The sequence below is a fragment of the Triticum aestivum genome, chromosome 5D, assembly GCF_018294505.1.
Source record: "Triticum aestivum cultivar Chinese Spring chromosome 5D, IWGSC CS RefSeq v2.1, whole genome shotgun sequence".
Classification (NCBI taxonomy): domain Eukaryota; kingdom Viridiplantae; phylum Streptophyta; class Magnoliopsida; order Poales; family Poaceae; genus Triticum; species Triticum aestivum.
In genome coordinates this window covers 376,688,514-376,701,036 of record NC_057808.1, presented here as the reverse complement: position 1 = coordinate 376,701,036, position 12,523 = coordinate 376,688,514, and the positions used below count along the sequence as shown (strand labels likewise).

Here is a 12,523-nt window from a genome sequence, read left to right as displayed (position 1 = left end):
CGACAAGTTCTTCAGTTGTAAAATGGAGGAAAATAGTTCTGTCAGTGAGCACATACTCAAAATGTCTGGGTTACACAACCGCTTGTCTCAGCTGGGAGTTAATCTCCCGGATGACGCGGTCATTGACAGAATCCTTCAGTCGCTTCCACCGAGCTACAAGAGCTTTGTGATGAACTTCAATATGCAGGGGATGGAAAAGACCATTCCTGAGGTATATTCAATGCTGAAATCAGCGGAGGTGGAGATCAAAAAGGAACATCAAGTGTTGATGGTGAATAAAACCACTAAGTTCAAGAAAGGCAAGGGTAAGAAGAACTTCAAGAAGGACGGCAAGGGAGTTGCCGCGCCCGGTAAGCCAGTTGCCGGGAAGAAGCCAAAGAATGGACCCAAGCCTGAGACTGAGTGCTTTTATTGCAAGGGAAGTGGTCACTGGAAGCGGAACTGCCCCAAATACTTAGCGGACAAGAAGGCCGGCAACACCAAAGGTATATGTGATATACATGTAATTGATGTGTACCTTACCAGTACTCGTAGTAGCTCCTGGGTATTTGATACCGGTGCGGTTGCTCATATTTGTAACTCAAAACAGGAGCTGCGGAATAAGCGGAGACTGGCGAAGGACGAGGTGACGATGCGCGTCGGGAATGGTTCCAAGGTCGATGTGATCGCCGTCGGCACGCTACCTCTGCATTTACCTACGGGATTAGTTTTAAACCTCAATAATTGTTATTTAGTGCCAGCTTTGAGCATGAACATTGTATCAGGATCTCGTTTAATGCGAGATGGCTACTCATTTAAATCCGAGAATAATGGTTGTTCTATTTATATGAGAGATATGTTTTATGGTCATGCCCCGCTGGTCAATGGTTTATTCTTAATGAATCTCGAACGTGATGTTACACATATTCATAGTGTGAATACCAAAAGATGTAAAGTTGATAACGATAGTCCCACATACTTGTGGCACTGCCGCCTTGGTCACATTGGTGTCAAGCGCATGAAGAAGCTCCATGCAGATGGACTTTTGGAGTCTCTTGATTACGAATCATTTGACACGTGCGAACCATGCCTCATGGGTAAGATGACCAAGACTCCGTTCTCCGGAACAATGGAGCGAGCAACCAACTTATTGGAAATCATACATACCGATGTGTGCGGTCCAATGAGTGTTGAGGCTCGCGGTGGCTATCGTTATGTTCTCACTCTCACTGATGACTTGAGTAGATATGGGTATGTCTACCTAATGAAACACAAGTCTGAGACCTTTGAAAAGTTCAAGGAATTTCAGAGTGAGGTTGAGAATCAACGTGACAGGAAAATAAAGTTCTTACGATCAGATCGTGGAGGGGAATATTTGAGTCACGAATTTGGCACACACTTAAGGAAATGTGGAATAGTTTCACAACTCACGCCGCCTGGAACACCTCAGCGAAATGGTGTGTCCGAACGTCGTAATCGCACTCTATTGGATATGGTGCGATCTATGATGTCTCTTACCGATCTACCGCTCTCATTTTGGGGCTATGCTTTAGAGACTGCCGCATTCACTTTAAATAGGGCTCCGTCGAAATCCGTTGAGACGACACCGTATGAATTATGGTTTGGGAAGAAACCTAAGCTGTCGTTTCTAAAAGTTTGGGGATGCGATGCTTATGTCAAGAAACTTCAACCTGAAAAGCTCGAACCCAAGTCGGAAAAATGCGTCTTCATAGGATACCCTAAGGAAACCATTGGGTATACCTTCTACCTCAGATCCGAAGGCAAGATCTTTGTTGCCAAGAACGGGTCCTTTCTGGAGAAAGAGTTTCTCTCGAAAGAAGTGAGTGGGAGGAAAGTGGAACTTGATGAGGTGATAGTCACCCCTTCCGAACCGGAAAGTAGCGCAGCGCGGGAAGATGTTCCTGTGGTGCCTGCACCGACTGGGGAGGAAGTTAATGCTGATGATCATGAAGCTTCGGATCAAGTTACTGCTGAACTTCGTAGGTCCACAAGGACACGTTCCGCACCAGAGTGGTACGGCAACCCTGTCCTGGAAATCATGTTGTTAGACAACGGTGAACCTTCGAACTATGAAGAAGCGATGGCGGGCCCGGATTCCGACAAATGGCAAGAAGCCATGAAATCCGAGATAGGATCCATGTATGAAAACGAAGTATGGACTTTGACTGACTTGCCCGATGATCGGCGAGCCATAGAAAATAAATGGATCTTTAAGAAGAAGACAGACGCGGATGGTAATGTGACCATCTATAAGGCTCGACTTGTCGCTAAGGGTTATCGACAAGTTCAAGGGGTTGACTACGATGAGACTTTCTCACCCGTAGCGAAGCTGAAGTCCGTCCGAATCATGTTAGCAATTGCCGCATTCTATGATTATGAGATATGGCAAATGGACGTCAAAACGGCATTCCTTAACGGCTTTCTTAAGGAAGAATTGTATATGATGCAGCCGGAAGGTTTTGTCGATCCTAAGAATGCTAACAAGGTATGCAAGCTCCAGCGCTCCATCTATGGGCTGGTGCAAGCATCTCGGAGTTGGAACATTCGATTTGATGAGATGATCAAAGCGTTTGGGTTTACACAGACTTATGGAGAAGCCTGTGTTTACAAGAAAGTGAGTGGGAGCTCTGTAGCATTTCTCATATTATATGTGGATGACATACTATTGATGGGAAATGATATAGAATTCTTGGAAAGTATAAAGGCCTATTTGAATAAGTGTTTTTCAATGAAGGACCTTGGAGAAGCTGCTTATATATTAGGCATCAAGATCTATAGAGATAGATCAAGACGCCTCATTGGTCTTTCACAGAGTACGTACCTTGACAAGATATTGAAGAAGTTCAATATGGATCAGTCCAAGAAGGGGTTCTTGCCTGTATTGCAAGGTGTGCAATTGAGCACGGCTCAATGCCCGACCACGGCAGAAGATAGAGAAAAGATGAGTGTCATCCCCTATGCCTCGGCCATAGGGTCTATTATGTATGCCATGCTGTGTACCAGACCTGATGTAAACCTTGCCGTAAGTTTGGTAGGAAGGTACCAAAGTAATCCCGGCATGGAACACTGGACAGCGGTCAAGAATATCCTGAAGTACCTGAAAAGGACTAAGGATATGTTTCTCGTTTATGGAGGTGACGAAGAGCTCGTCGTAAAGGGTTACGTCGACGCTAGCTTCGACACAGATCTGGATGACTCTAAGTCACAAACCGGATACGTGTATATTTTGAATGGAGGGGCAGTAAGCTGGTGCAGTTGCAAGCAAAGCGTCGTGGCGGGATCTACATGTGAAGCGGAGTACATGGCGGCCTCAGAGGCAGCACAAGAAGCAATCTGGATGAAGGAGTTCATTACCGACCTAGGGGTGATTCCCAATGCGTCGGGCCCGATGACTCTCTTCTGTGACAACACTGGAGCTATTGCCCTTGCCAAGGAGCCCAGGTTTCACAGGAAGACCAGGCATATCAAGCGTCGCTTCAACTCCATTCGTGAAAGTGTTCAAAATGGAGACATAGATATTTGTAAAGTACATACGGACCTGAATGTAGCAGATCCGTTGACTAAACCTCTCCCTAGAGCAAAACATGATCAACACCAGAACTCTATGGGTGTTCGATTCATCACAATGTAACTAGATTATTGACTCTAGTGCAAGTGGGAGACTGTTGGAAATATGCCCTAGAGGCAATAATAAAATGGTTATTATTATATTTCCTTGTTCATGATAATTGTCTATTGTTCATGCTATAATTGTGTTATCCGGAAATCGTAATACATGTGTGAATACATAGACCACAACATGTCCCTAGTGAGCCTCTAGTTGACTAGCTCGTTGATCAACAGATAGTCATGGTTTCCTGACTATGGACATTGGATGTCATTGATAACGGGATCACATCATTAGGAGAATGATGTGATGGACAAGACCCAATCCTAAGCATAGCACAAAGATCGTGTAGTTCGTTTGCTAGAGCTTTTCCAATGTCAAGTATCATTTCCTTAGACCATGAGATCGTGTAACTCCCGGATGCCGTAGGAGTGCTTTGGGTGTACCAAACGTCACAACGTAACTGGGTGACTATAAAGGTGCACTACGGGTATCTCCGAAAGTGTCTGTTGGGTTGACACGGATCGAGACTGGGATTTGTCACTCCGTATGACAGAGAGGTATCTCTGGGCCCACTCGGTAATGCATCATAATAATGAGCTCAAAGTGACCAAGTGGTTGGTCACGGGATCATGCATTACGGTACGAGTAAAGTGACTTGCCGGTAACGAGATTGAACGAGGTATTGGGATACCGACGATCGAATCTCGGGCAAGTAACGTACCGATTGACAAAGGGAATTGTATATGGGATTGATTGAATCCTCGACATCGTGGTTCATCCGATGAGATCATCGTGGAACATGTGGGAGCCAACATGGGTATCCAGATCCCGCTGTTGGTTATTGACCGCAGAGTCGTCTCGGTCATGTCTGCGTGTCTCCCGAACCCGTAGGGTCTACACACTTAAGGTTCGGTGACACTAGGGTTGTAGAGATATTAGTATGCGGTAACCCGAAAGTTTCGGAGTCCCGGATGAGATCCCGGACGTCACGAGGAGTTCCGGAATGGTCCGGAGGTGAAGAATTATATATAGGAAGTCCAGTTTCGGCCACCGGGAAAGTTTCGGGGGTTACCGGTATTGTACCGGGACCACCGGAAGGGTCCCGGGGGTCCACCGGGTGGGGCCACCTATCCCGGAGGGCCTTATGGGCTGAGGTGGGGAGGGGAACCAGCCACTGGTGGGCTGGTGCGCCCCCCTTGGGCCTCCCCTGCGCCTAGGGTTGGAAACCCTGGTGGTGGGGGGGCGCCCCACTTGGCTTGGGGGGCAAGCCACCCCCTTGGCCGCCGCCCCCCTGGAGATGGGATCTCCCAGGGCCGGCGCCCCCCCAGGGACCCTATATATAGTGGGGGAAGGGAGGGCAGCAGTACCACAGCCCCTGGCGCCTCCCTCTCCCTCCCGTGACACCTCTCCCTCCCGCTTGCGCTTGGCGAAGCCCTGCCGGGATCCCCGCTACTTCCACCACCACGCCGTCGTGCTGCTGGATCTCCATCAACCTCTCCTTCCCCCTTGCTGGATCAAGAAGGAGGAGACGTCGCTGCTCTGTACGTGTGTTGAACGCGGAGGTGCCGTCCGTTCGGCGCTCGGTCATCGGTGATTTGGATCACGGCGAGTACGACTCCATCAACCCCATTCACTTGAACGCTTCCGCTCGCGATCTACAAGGGTATGTAGATGCACTCCTTCCTTCTCGTTGCTAGTAAACTCCATAGATGGATCTTGGTGATGCGTAGAAAATTTTAAATTTCTGCTACGATCCCCAACAGGGTCTTCAATGAGGTGAGCAAAAAATGACTTTGCATTAGCCCCCAAGTGCCATGGTGCATGCTGGCAGTGACATGGGACTTGCATATTTGATGTTATCTCAACTTGAATAATGTAGCCCCAAGTGCCGGGTTGTAAGCCTGCAGCGACTCGGGACTATTCCTTCCATTGTAGAATAAATCATATCCATTGATAAAATAATAGCCATTGCGCTTAAGCGACTTTGAAAACCTCAATCATAATATTAGTTTCTGATAACCATAATAAAAATCCAGCCATGTTGGCTATTAAAGATTTGACTAACCCGGTTTGAAAACCTCAATCATTCAAATCATAATGAAAATCCAGCCAAGTTTGGCTATTTAAAGATTTCAAATACCTTATCTGTTGACAAGTAAATCCAGAGTTTAAATACCCGGCGGCTCTTGGCCGATGGCGATTTATTACGCCTCCATTGTAAGCCAGAATTTTTATAACCCGGCTATTTATAGCCTTTGAGAAAATCAAGAATTGATAACCCTTTTGAGACACCAATGTCAATCTTTCGATGAATGGCTTGAACTGAATCATTTATGTAAGTCATAGCTCTGTAAATCCTGCACAGAGTTTAAACAACATATGCCCTGGCGACTTAACGTCAAAAGCCTGGGCGGGTAACCACCCAAATGTAGTCTTACCCTGCACACAAGTAGATCACAAGATCCCTATGATCCCTTGAATGATACCGCCGGTTTATGTGACCCGGACAGTGAGGGTGAGAACCCAATTCTGTAAAAGCCGGCACACATGATATTTGTGACAACTCAAATATTTGTGATTACAAAAACTGTATGAGAAACAGATAAAAATTTTGAGGCTTCTGATTCGAATACGATCAGTAAACCGTTCCAATGGGGTTGAGCTAAGATTCGAATACGATCATATAGCCCCCAGTGGCGTTGGCGTTGCCGATCAAAGTGGGTATCGACAGCTATGTTCTCTTTGGTTCGAATACGACCTATGTTTGAACAGGAAGCCCCCAAATGACCTTAAGAATTGTTTAGCGACGCTGATTCGAATACGATCCACGTCGATTCCCAAAGGGGTTGAGCTATGATTCGGATACGATCAAGAAGCCCCCAAGTAGGTTCAGCAGTTTGCCAATCAAAAGGGTATCGACAGCTATGTTCTCTTTGGTTCGAATACGACCTATGTTTGAACAGGAAGCCCCCAAGTAACCATATAAGTTTAAGCATTGCACCGATCAAGAGGGTACTGATAGCTATGCCCGATGAGCAGGAAGCCCCCAAGTGACCATAATAAGATAAGCCGTAAGGCAGGATACCTATGTTTGAACCGCGCATCATGGCAGAAAGTTCTTTTTGGCAATCTTTAATTTTTTCTGAGAACTCGAATCTTGCGAGAGATTAATTATTTTTGAACCGGAACTTTGAACCAGATTTGAGAGCTTAAAAGCTTTGTAAGAGACAAATTTACCTTGAGCCGGATGTTTGAACCGGATTTGAGAGCTTCAAAGCTTTGTGGGAGAGAGATGTCCCTTGAACCGGATTTTAAACTGGAATCTTTATTTTAAGCCGGATATTTTTCTGACGGCCTTTAAATTTGCATCGATAGAGCAGTAATCTCCAGGGCCGGGTTATTTTTTCCTCCAATGACCCGGAGTTCTTGAGCCTGCTGAAACTGGCATGATTTGTTGAGCCATGTCATTGTAGCCCCCGAGTCTCAAGACGACTCGAGGAGTTGGCTTGAGATTCTCCATATTTGACCATAGCAGAAGGTGTATATCATTGGCGTTGATAGCGCGATGTGAATCCACAGAAGGTTGAAAGTGACTGTGGCGGGTTATAAATGATCCCGTATGAGTCGTGTCAGCAACTCGGCCAATGGTTCCTTCCAACTGGCTGTTTGAAGTTAACCGAACTATAGTGGCGGCGATTTGTGCGCCTGCCCATTGAACCATCCAGTGCAGACGGCGGCTGATAACATATGATAATTTGCCTCAATTTGTTGGAAGAAAACCGGGCTTCCCAAGTAGTGACCTGCTCATACTTAATACACAGCTCATGCAGACAGGTGCGGCTCGGTGTGTTGATGTAGACCAGGCCGCGAGAGGCGGACGGAAAAGACGACCTCAGCATCAGAGGCGGCTCAGACAGATGAACCGGCCGCGGTGTTGTAAACCGGCGCGGACGGGCGAGTCAACCACGTCATTTTGATGTAGTGAACAATTGTCCTACACCAAAAACATCGCAGGCCAGAGTAATTGTTTTTTGTCAAAAGGAATATGTGCCAAAATTATATTTAAAAGGATATCACCAGATTCGCCCGGTCAACAGACGAGTTGGCCGTGGCATTGTAAAATGGCATGGACGGGAGAGTCGGCCACGGGGTCGGGCGGGTAAGTCGCCCATAGTGTTGTAAACCGTCACGGACGAGCGAGTTGTCCTCCACGTTGCGAGCTGGCGTGGACAGTTGAACCGGCCGCGAGGGCGGACGGGCGAGTTGTCCGTGGCGTTGTAAAGCGGTGCGGACACATGAGTCAGCCGCTGGCACGGACGGACGTAAACCAAACAGCGGGCGGCGACTTGCATGTATATCCGTTGAGCCGCATGGCACGGGCGAATGCTATTACAAAAAAAAATGTTGGCGCCTACCCCTTTGCGACATCTTTGTAATGAATAATGGTCTTGTGAAAAAATATCATAGACCAAGTAATTGTTTTTTGATGAAAACAATATGTGTTAATAAAATAAACTTGGATGGACATCACCTGATTTTTAGACAATGAAAGATCCGCATCTGCGAATAACCTCTTCTAACTTCAACGGTATTTTAGCCACTTTTTCAAAGTCGCAACGGGGGCGACGGGCCGTGGCGGCGAACATAGCTCGAGACAAGGCCGTGGATGGTAAGGCAGAGATGGCTTGCATCAGAGGCGCCGCGGCTTTGAAACGAGGCCAAGCGGGGGAGGCTCATTGATCTGCTCTGCTCCAGTTTGTGGTCTGTACAGCAACGCAGAGTCTGAACTGGACACTTCTCCCTGCTCGTGCTGCTCCCCATAGTACAATACCTTGAAGGAAACCTCTTCACTGCACCCAATAAATCCATATGTGTATAATTTTTTCCAGAATTATGACCTGGAGCTGTTTTCAGTTAGCTGAATCCCAACACTACCACCATGCATATCTTGACTTAATTCCTCTGAACTGATAGGATTGCAGCCCGTATACCCTCGATAAAATGCAGTCCAACTTTTATCTTCAGATTTCATCATGCCGTCCAGCAGCGTTTCACCACTCAAGAAGCCGCACTGTGGGTTTTCTTAAGAGTTCCTCTTTGTTCAGAGCAAAAGTACTAGTATCGGATAATACGTACTACTGTAGGTTTCTTCACCCTAGACCTCGGACCAACAGCCCTCAAGCGAGGTGAAACGCAGCGGTATCAAGCGCACGCCGGGTACGCCTCGTCGCGTGCTCGAATGTCGATTGGCAGAGAGACGGGCGCGGCAAGGCGTGCGGCGCTGCAGAGCAGCGGCGACTTGACGGGTCGAGCAGCCAGCTCAAGTCGACGAAGACGGCCGGCTCAAGGCGGAGGAACGACGGCCAGAAGCGGAGAGCGGCCGGCGGCTCTCCCCCGCTGCAGTTGAGGCGGGTAACGGAGGCGGCTGGCGGCGTAGGTGGAAGTGAGGTAAGGCCGCGGCGGCGGCGGCTCAAATCCAGGGCGAGATGAGGCAGAGAGGCGGAGCAACGAGGCAGCGGCAGCCGCGGAGGCGATGACGGTGGCCAGCGGTGGAGCTGGCGGCTCAACGGTCGCCGGCTTGGGATCGGAACGGTGGCGGAAGCGGGCGCCTCGAAGCGAGGGCGCGGGCGCGGTCAATGAACGAGTCCGGGTCATGGCCGGCTCTGTTTCCGGGTCGTGGTCCCTCTGTCTCTCTCTCTTTTTTTAACCGCAGCACATGCACGCACGATTGGCAACGTGCGCCCTTCAACCTCCGGACTCCGGCCACAATTTGGTGGTCCTTTTATGCGATGACTGTCGTGGAATAGTATTAACCACTCCGATTTGAAAATTGTACGAGCAACACCCATAAAAACAGAACGCTGTCTCGGGATTTAATCTGATATGCTTCAGTGTTCAGGGTAGTATTCGGACTGTTGCAGCGGAAAGTCTTGTCAGTCTCAGATTGGCGACTTGCGGCGGTCCTCGAAACGATCTGGCTAGCGGATCCGTACGGCGCCTGCAGCGGCCGCATGCAACCCTAGCTCTGGTTTTGACCGAGTAGAATTAATCACGACTCTGATTGTAAACAATAAACACGTCGGTTCTGCTCAAAATTGTCCCATGCCGGGTCATCCTGCACGATTCTTCCGCGCCGGTTCTTCTTCATCCGGCTAATCACGAACTTCTCGATCCTTGAGAGAAATCCCTCCAAGAACTCAACACCACCGTGCGTAGGCCCCACGGTGGGCGCCAACTGTCGTGGAATTAACACGTCAGATGTCCTAGGTGTAAGGACTTAGTCGTGAGGCCAACGCATCTATGTGATAGCTTGAGAGGGGTTGAGCGGAATCGAGAGACGCAACACAAGACAAGGGTTTAGACAGCTTCGGGCCCCGGAAAATATCATCCGGTAACAACCCTACATGCTGTTTGAGGCTAGATCTCATTATCATCACGAGGGAATCGCCGTAAACCGGATCTCCTCTAGTTGTGTCTAGCCCTAGAGATTGTTTCTTGCTTGTCCCTCTTTGGGGAGCCCTGCCCCCTCCTTATATAAGTTGGAGGGGCGGGTTACATATGGAGTCCTAGTTGGACTAGGGCTAGTCTATCTTTTCTTACAAGTGGAATACAAGTCCGGGTCTTGCTTCAGCGTAAAGGAAATATTCGTCATCCCTTTCCTTTTAAGCCGGCCCACCATAACATGAGCCGGCCTTCTGGGCCTTGGGCCTAGTCTTCTATCTGACCCGCCGTCAGGGTCATCCGTGAGTCGTCAGGCTCGTGAGTCGTCTGACAGTGAGCCGCCAGACCCGTGAGTCGCCAGTCCTCCGGCGGGTCACGGTGAAGCGCCAAGTCCGACCGGGTCATACTTCCGGCCGGGTCATACCGCGGGGTATATCCCCGACAGGTCCCGGGACCAATTGTGCGTCCTCGAATCACAAGTACGGGTACATACTCTACACCAGTGGATATACTCCTGCATACTGCTTTGCGTATTCCACCAAGGGCGAGGAACTTTAGACTAAGTTGTTGGACGAATTTCCGCTGCGCTCTACCGTGCACATCTCCTTGTCTGCCCTGCATTTCCTTCCCTAGTCTAGATCTCAGACTGAAGCAGTGCCCCGGCCTGGCCAGTAGCTGCCGACGGCCGCGGTGATCGTGACTGGTCAAGCGGCCATCAAACCAATGAGGCCTACAATGAAAGACATCAGGAGATGCGTCTGCTGTCGATCATGCCGTGCTGTCCTCGGTGAAACAGCCGCTTGACGTTGGTCGAATCTTGCACGAAAAATGCAGCACATCTGAGTTACGCCGACCTGAAGAAGAAGCCACGCGCGCCGGCGATCGCCGGATCTATATGTACGCCTACGGGATTCTTCTAGACGGATCAGTAAAGTGGGAAATTAGCTCGACATCATCCAGAGAAAATACTCAAGCAAGCAGGAGCCAGGGATAACACAAACCGGATAGGATACCGATCGATCATAGGTGGAACTGACACTGTGACACACACCACTACAAAGCTGCAGCTAAGCAGACGCAGCCAGCCACGGGGGCCGGCGAGAGTGGCACCGCACTGCGTCGCTCGCTCGCTCGCTGCCGCTGACCGACACTGGGCGTCGACTGGCCCCGACAACACTTTTATTTAGCCCGCGTCACGCGACCCCGCGCATAGCACTCCCACTCCACACCTAGTAAAAAGTAGAACTCCACTCCACTGGCTGACTGGCCGTGCCACGTAGGAGCACACGGCCGCCGCCGTGGACGCTGACCCAGCCAGCCCCTCCTCTGTCTCTGTGCGCGCCTCACACGCTGACGCTGGCCACCGCGGCGGCCGGCTCCTCTGCCACGGCCGCGGGGGCCTCCTCCGCTGCAGCCGGTGCTTCCTCGGCGACGGCCGGTGCTTCTGGCTCGGCAGCAGGCGCGGCCTCCTCCTTCACCTCCTCGACCACCGCCGGCTCGGCCTCTGCCACGGCCTCCTTGGTCTCTGTCTCGACCACGGCTGGCGCCTCTGGCTCTTTGGGCGCCTCGGCCTCCGGCTCGGCCGCAGCTGCTGGCTCGGTCTCCTTGGCCTCCTCCGTCTCAGCGGCGCCCGGCGCCTCCTCCTTGGTCGCCTCAACCTCGACGGGGGCAGACGCCTCGACCTCGGCCTCCGCCGGCGCGGGGACCTCCTCCGTCTTCGGGGCCTCCTCGGCGGCCACCGGCGTCTCCACCGCGGGCGCCTCCTCCGTCAGCGCGGCCGTCGGGTTCTGGACCTGCACGTTTGCACAGTTACTACCATTAGCCCCACGCACATGTCAGCAGATACACAAACCGACCTAGCTCGAGCTCGAGCTCGATCATCATCATGATCATGATCGCCCGGCCGTTCGTCAGATCACGTAAACAGTGAGCAGATAAAAAGATGAAGCCATCGGAAAGAACATCGATCTGAGAATATGAGAGAGAATAGACGATCGAGCGAGGTACGTACATCAGCGGTGGCCATTGCCGTCGTGGATGCAAGAAAATGCCCGGAGTGGCTGAGGCTGGCTAGCTGAAGCTAGTGCTTGTGTGACTCTGTGGCTGATCTGATGAGAGAGTGTGAGGCGTGTGTGTGTGTGGAGCAATGGGTCGGGGTGGAGGGGCTATATATAGCGGCCTCCGGAGGCCAAAACGGGGAGAACACAAACGAAAATCGAACGCCAGAGAAAAATGGATCGACACCGATGGATCGAGAAAATAAACAAGTCGAGTCCATCTCATGAGTCATGATGATCGGGAATCTCGGGAGCTGTGTGTGCAAATAAACACGTCCTGACGACGTGCGGTTGTACGTGTGTGTCATGCCATGAACTAAAGGTGGTCCGTGAGTCATGACACTATGGAAAGGGTCCAAAGAACAGACCAGATCAGACCAGGGTGTGCACCATGCAACAGTACCTCGATGCACGG

General features: G+C 50.4%; 1 protein-coding gene across 1 annotated transcript; it reads right to left on the bottom strand.

The window, feature by feature from the left end:
• Positions 1-11,042: 11,042 nt before the first annotated feature.
• On the bottom strand, positions 11,043-12,255 carry LOC123121904 (predicted GPI-anchored protein 58). The gene is made up of 2 exons (XM_044541997.1): positions 12,063-12,255; positions 11,043-11,844 (listed from the first exon to the last, which is right to left on the bottom strand). The coding sequence occupies exons 1-2, from the start codon at positions 12,075-12,077 to the stop codon at positions 11,395-11,397; spliced, it is 465 nt and encodes a 154-aa protein (XP_044397932.1). The 5' UTR covers positions 12,078-12,255; the 3' UTR covers positions 11,043-11,394.
• Between the last annotated feature and the right edge of the window lie 268 nt (positions 12,256-12,523).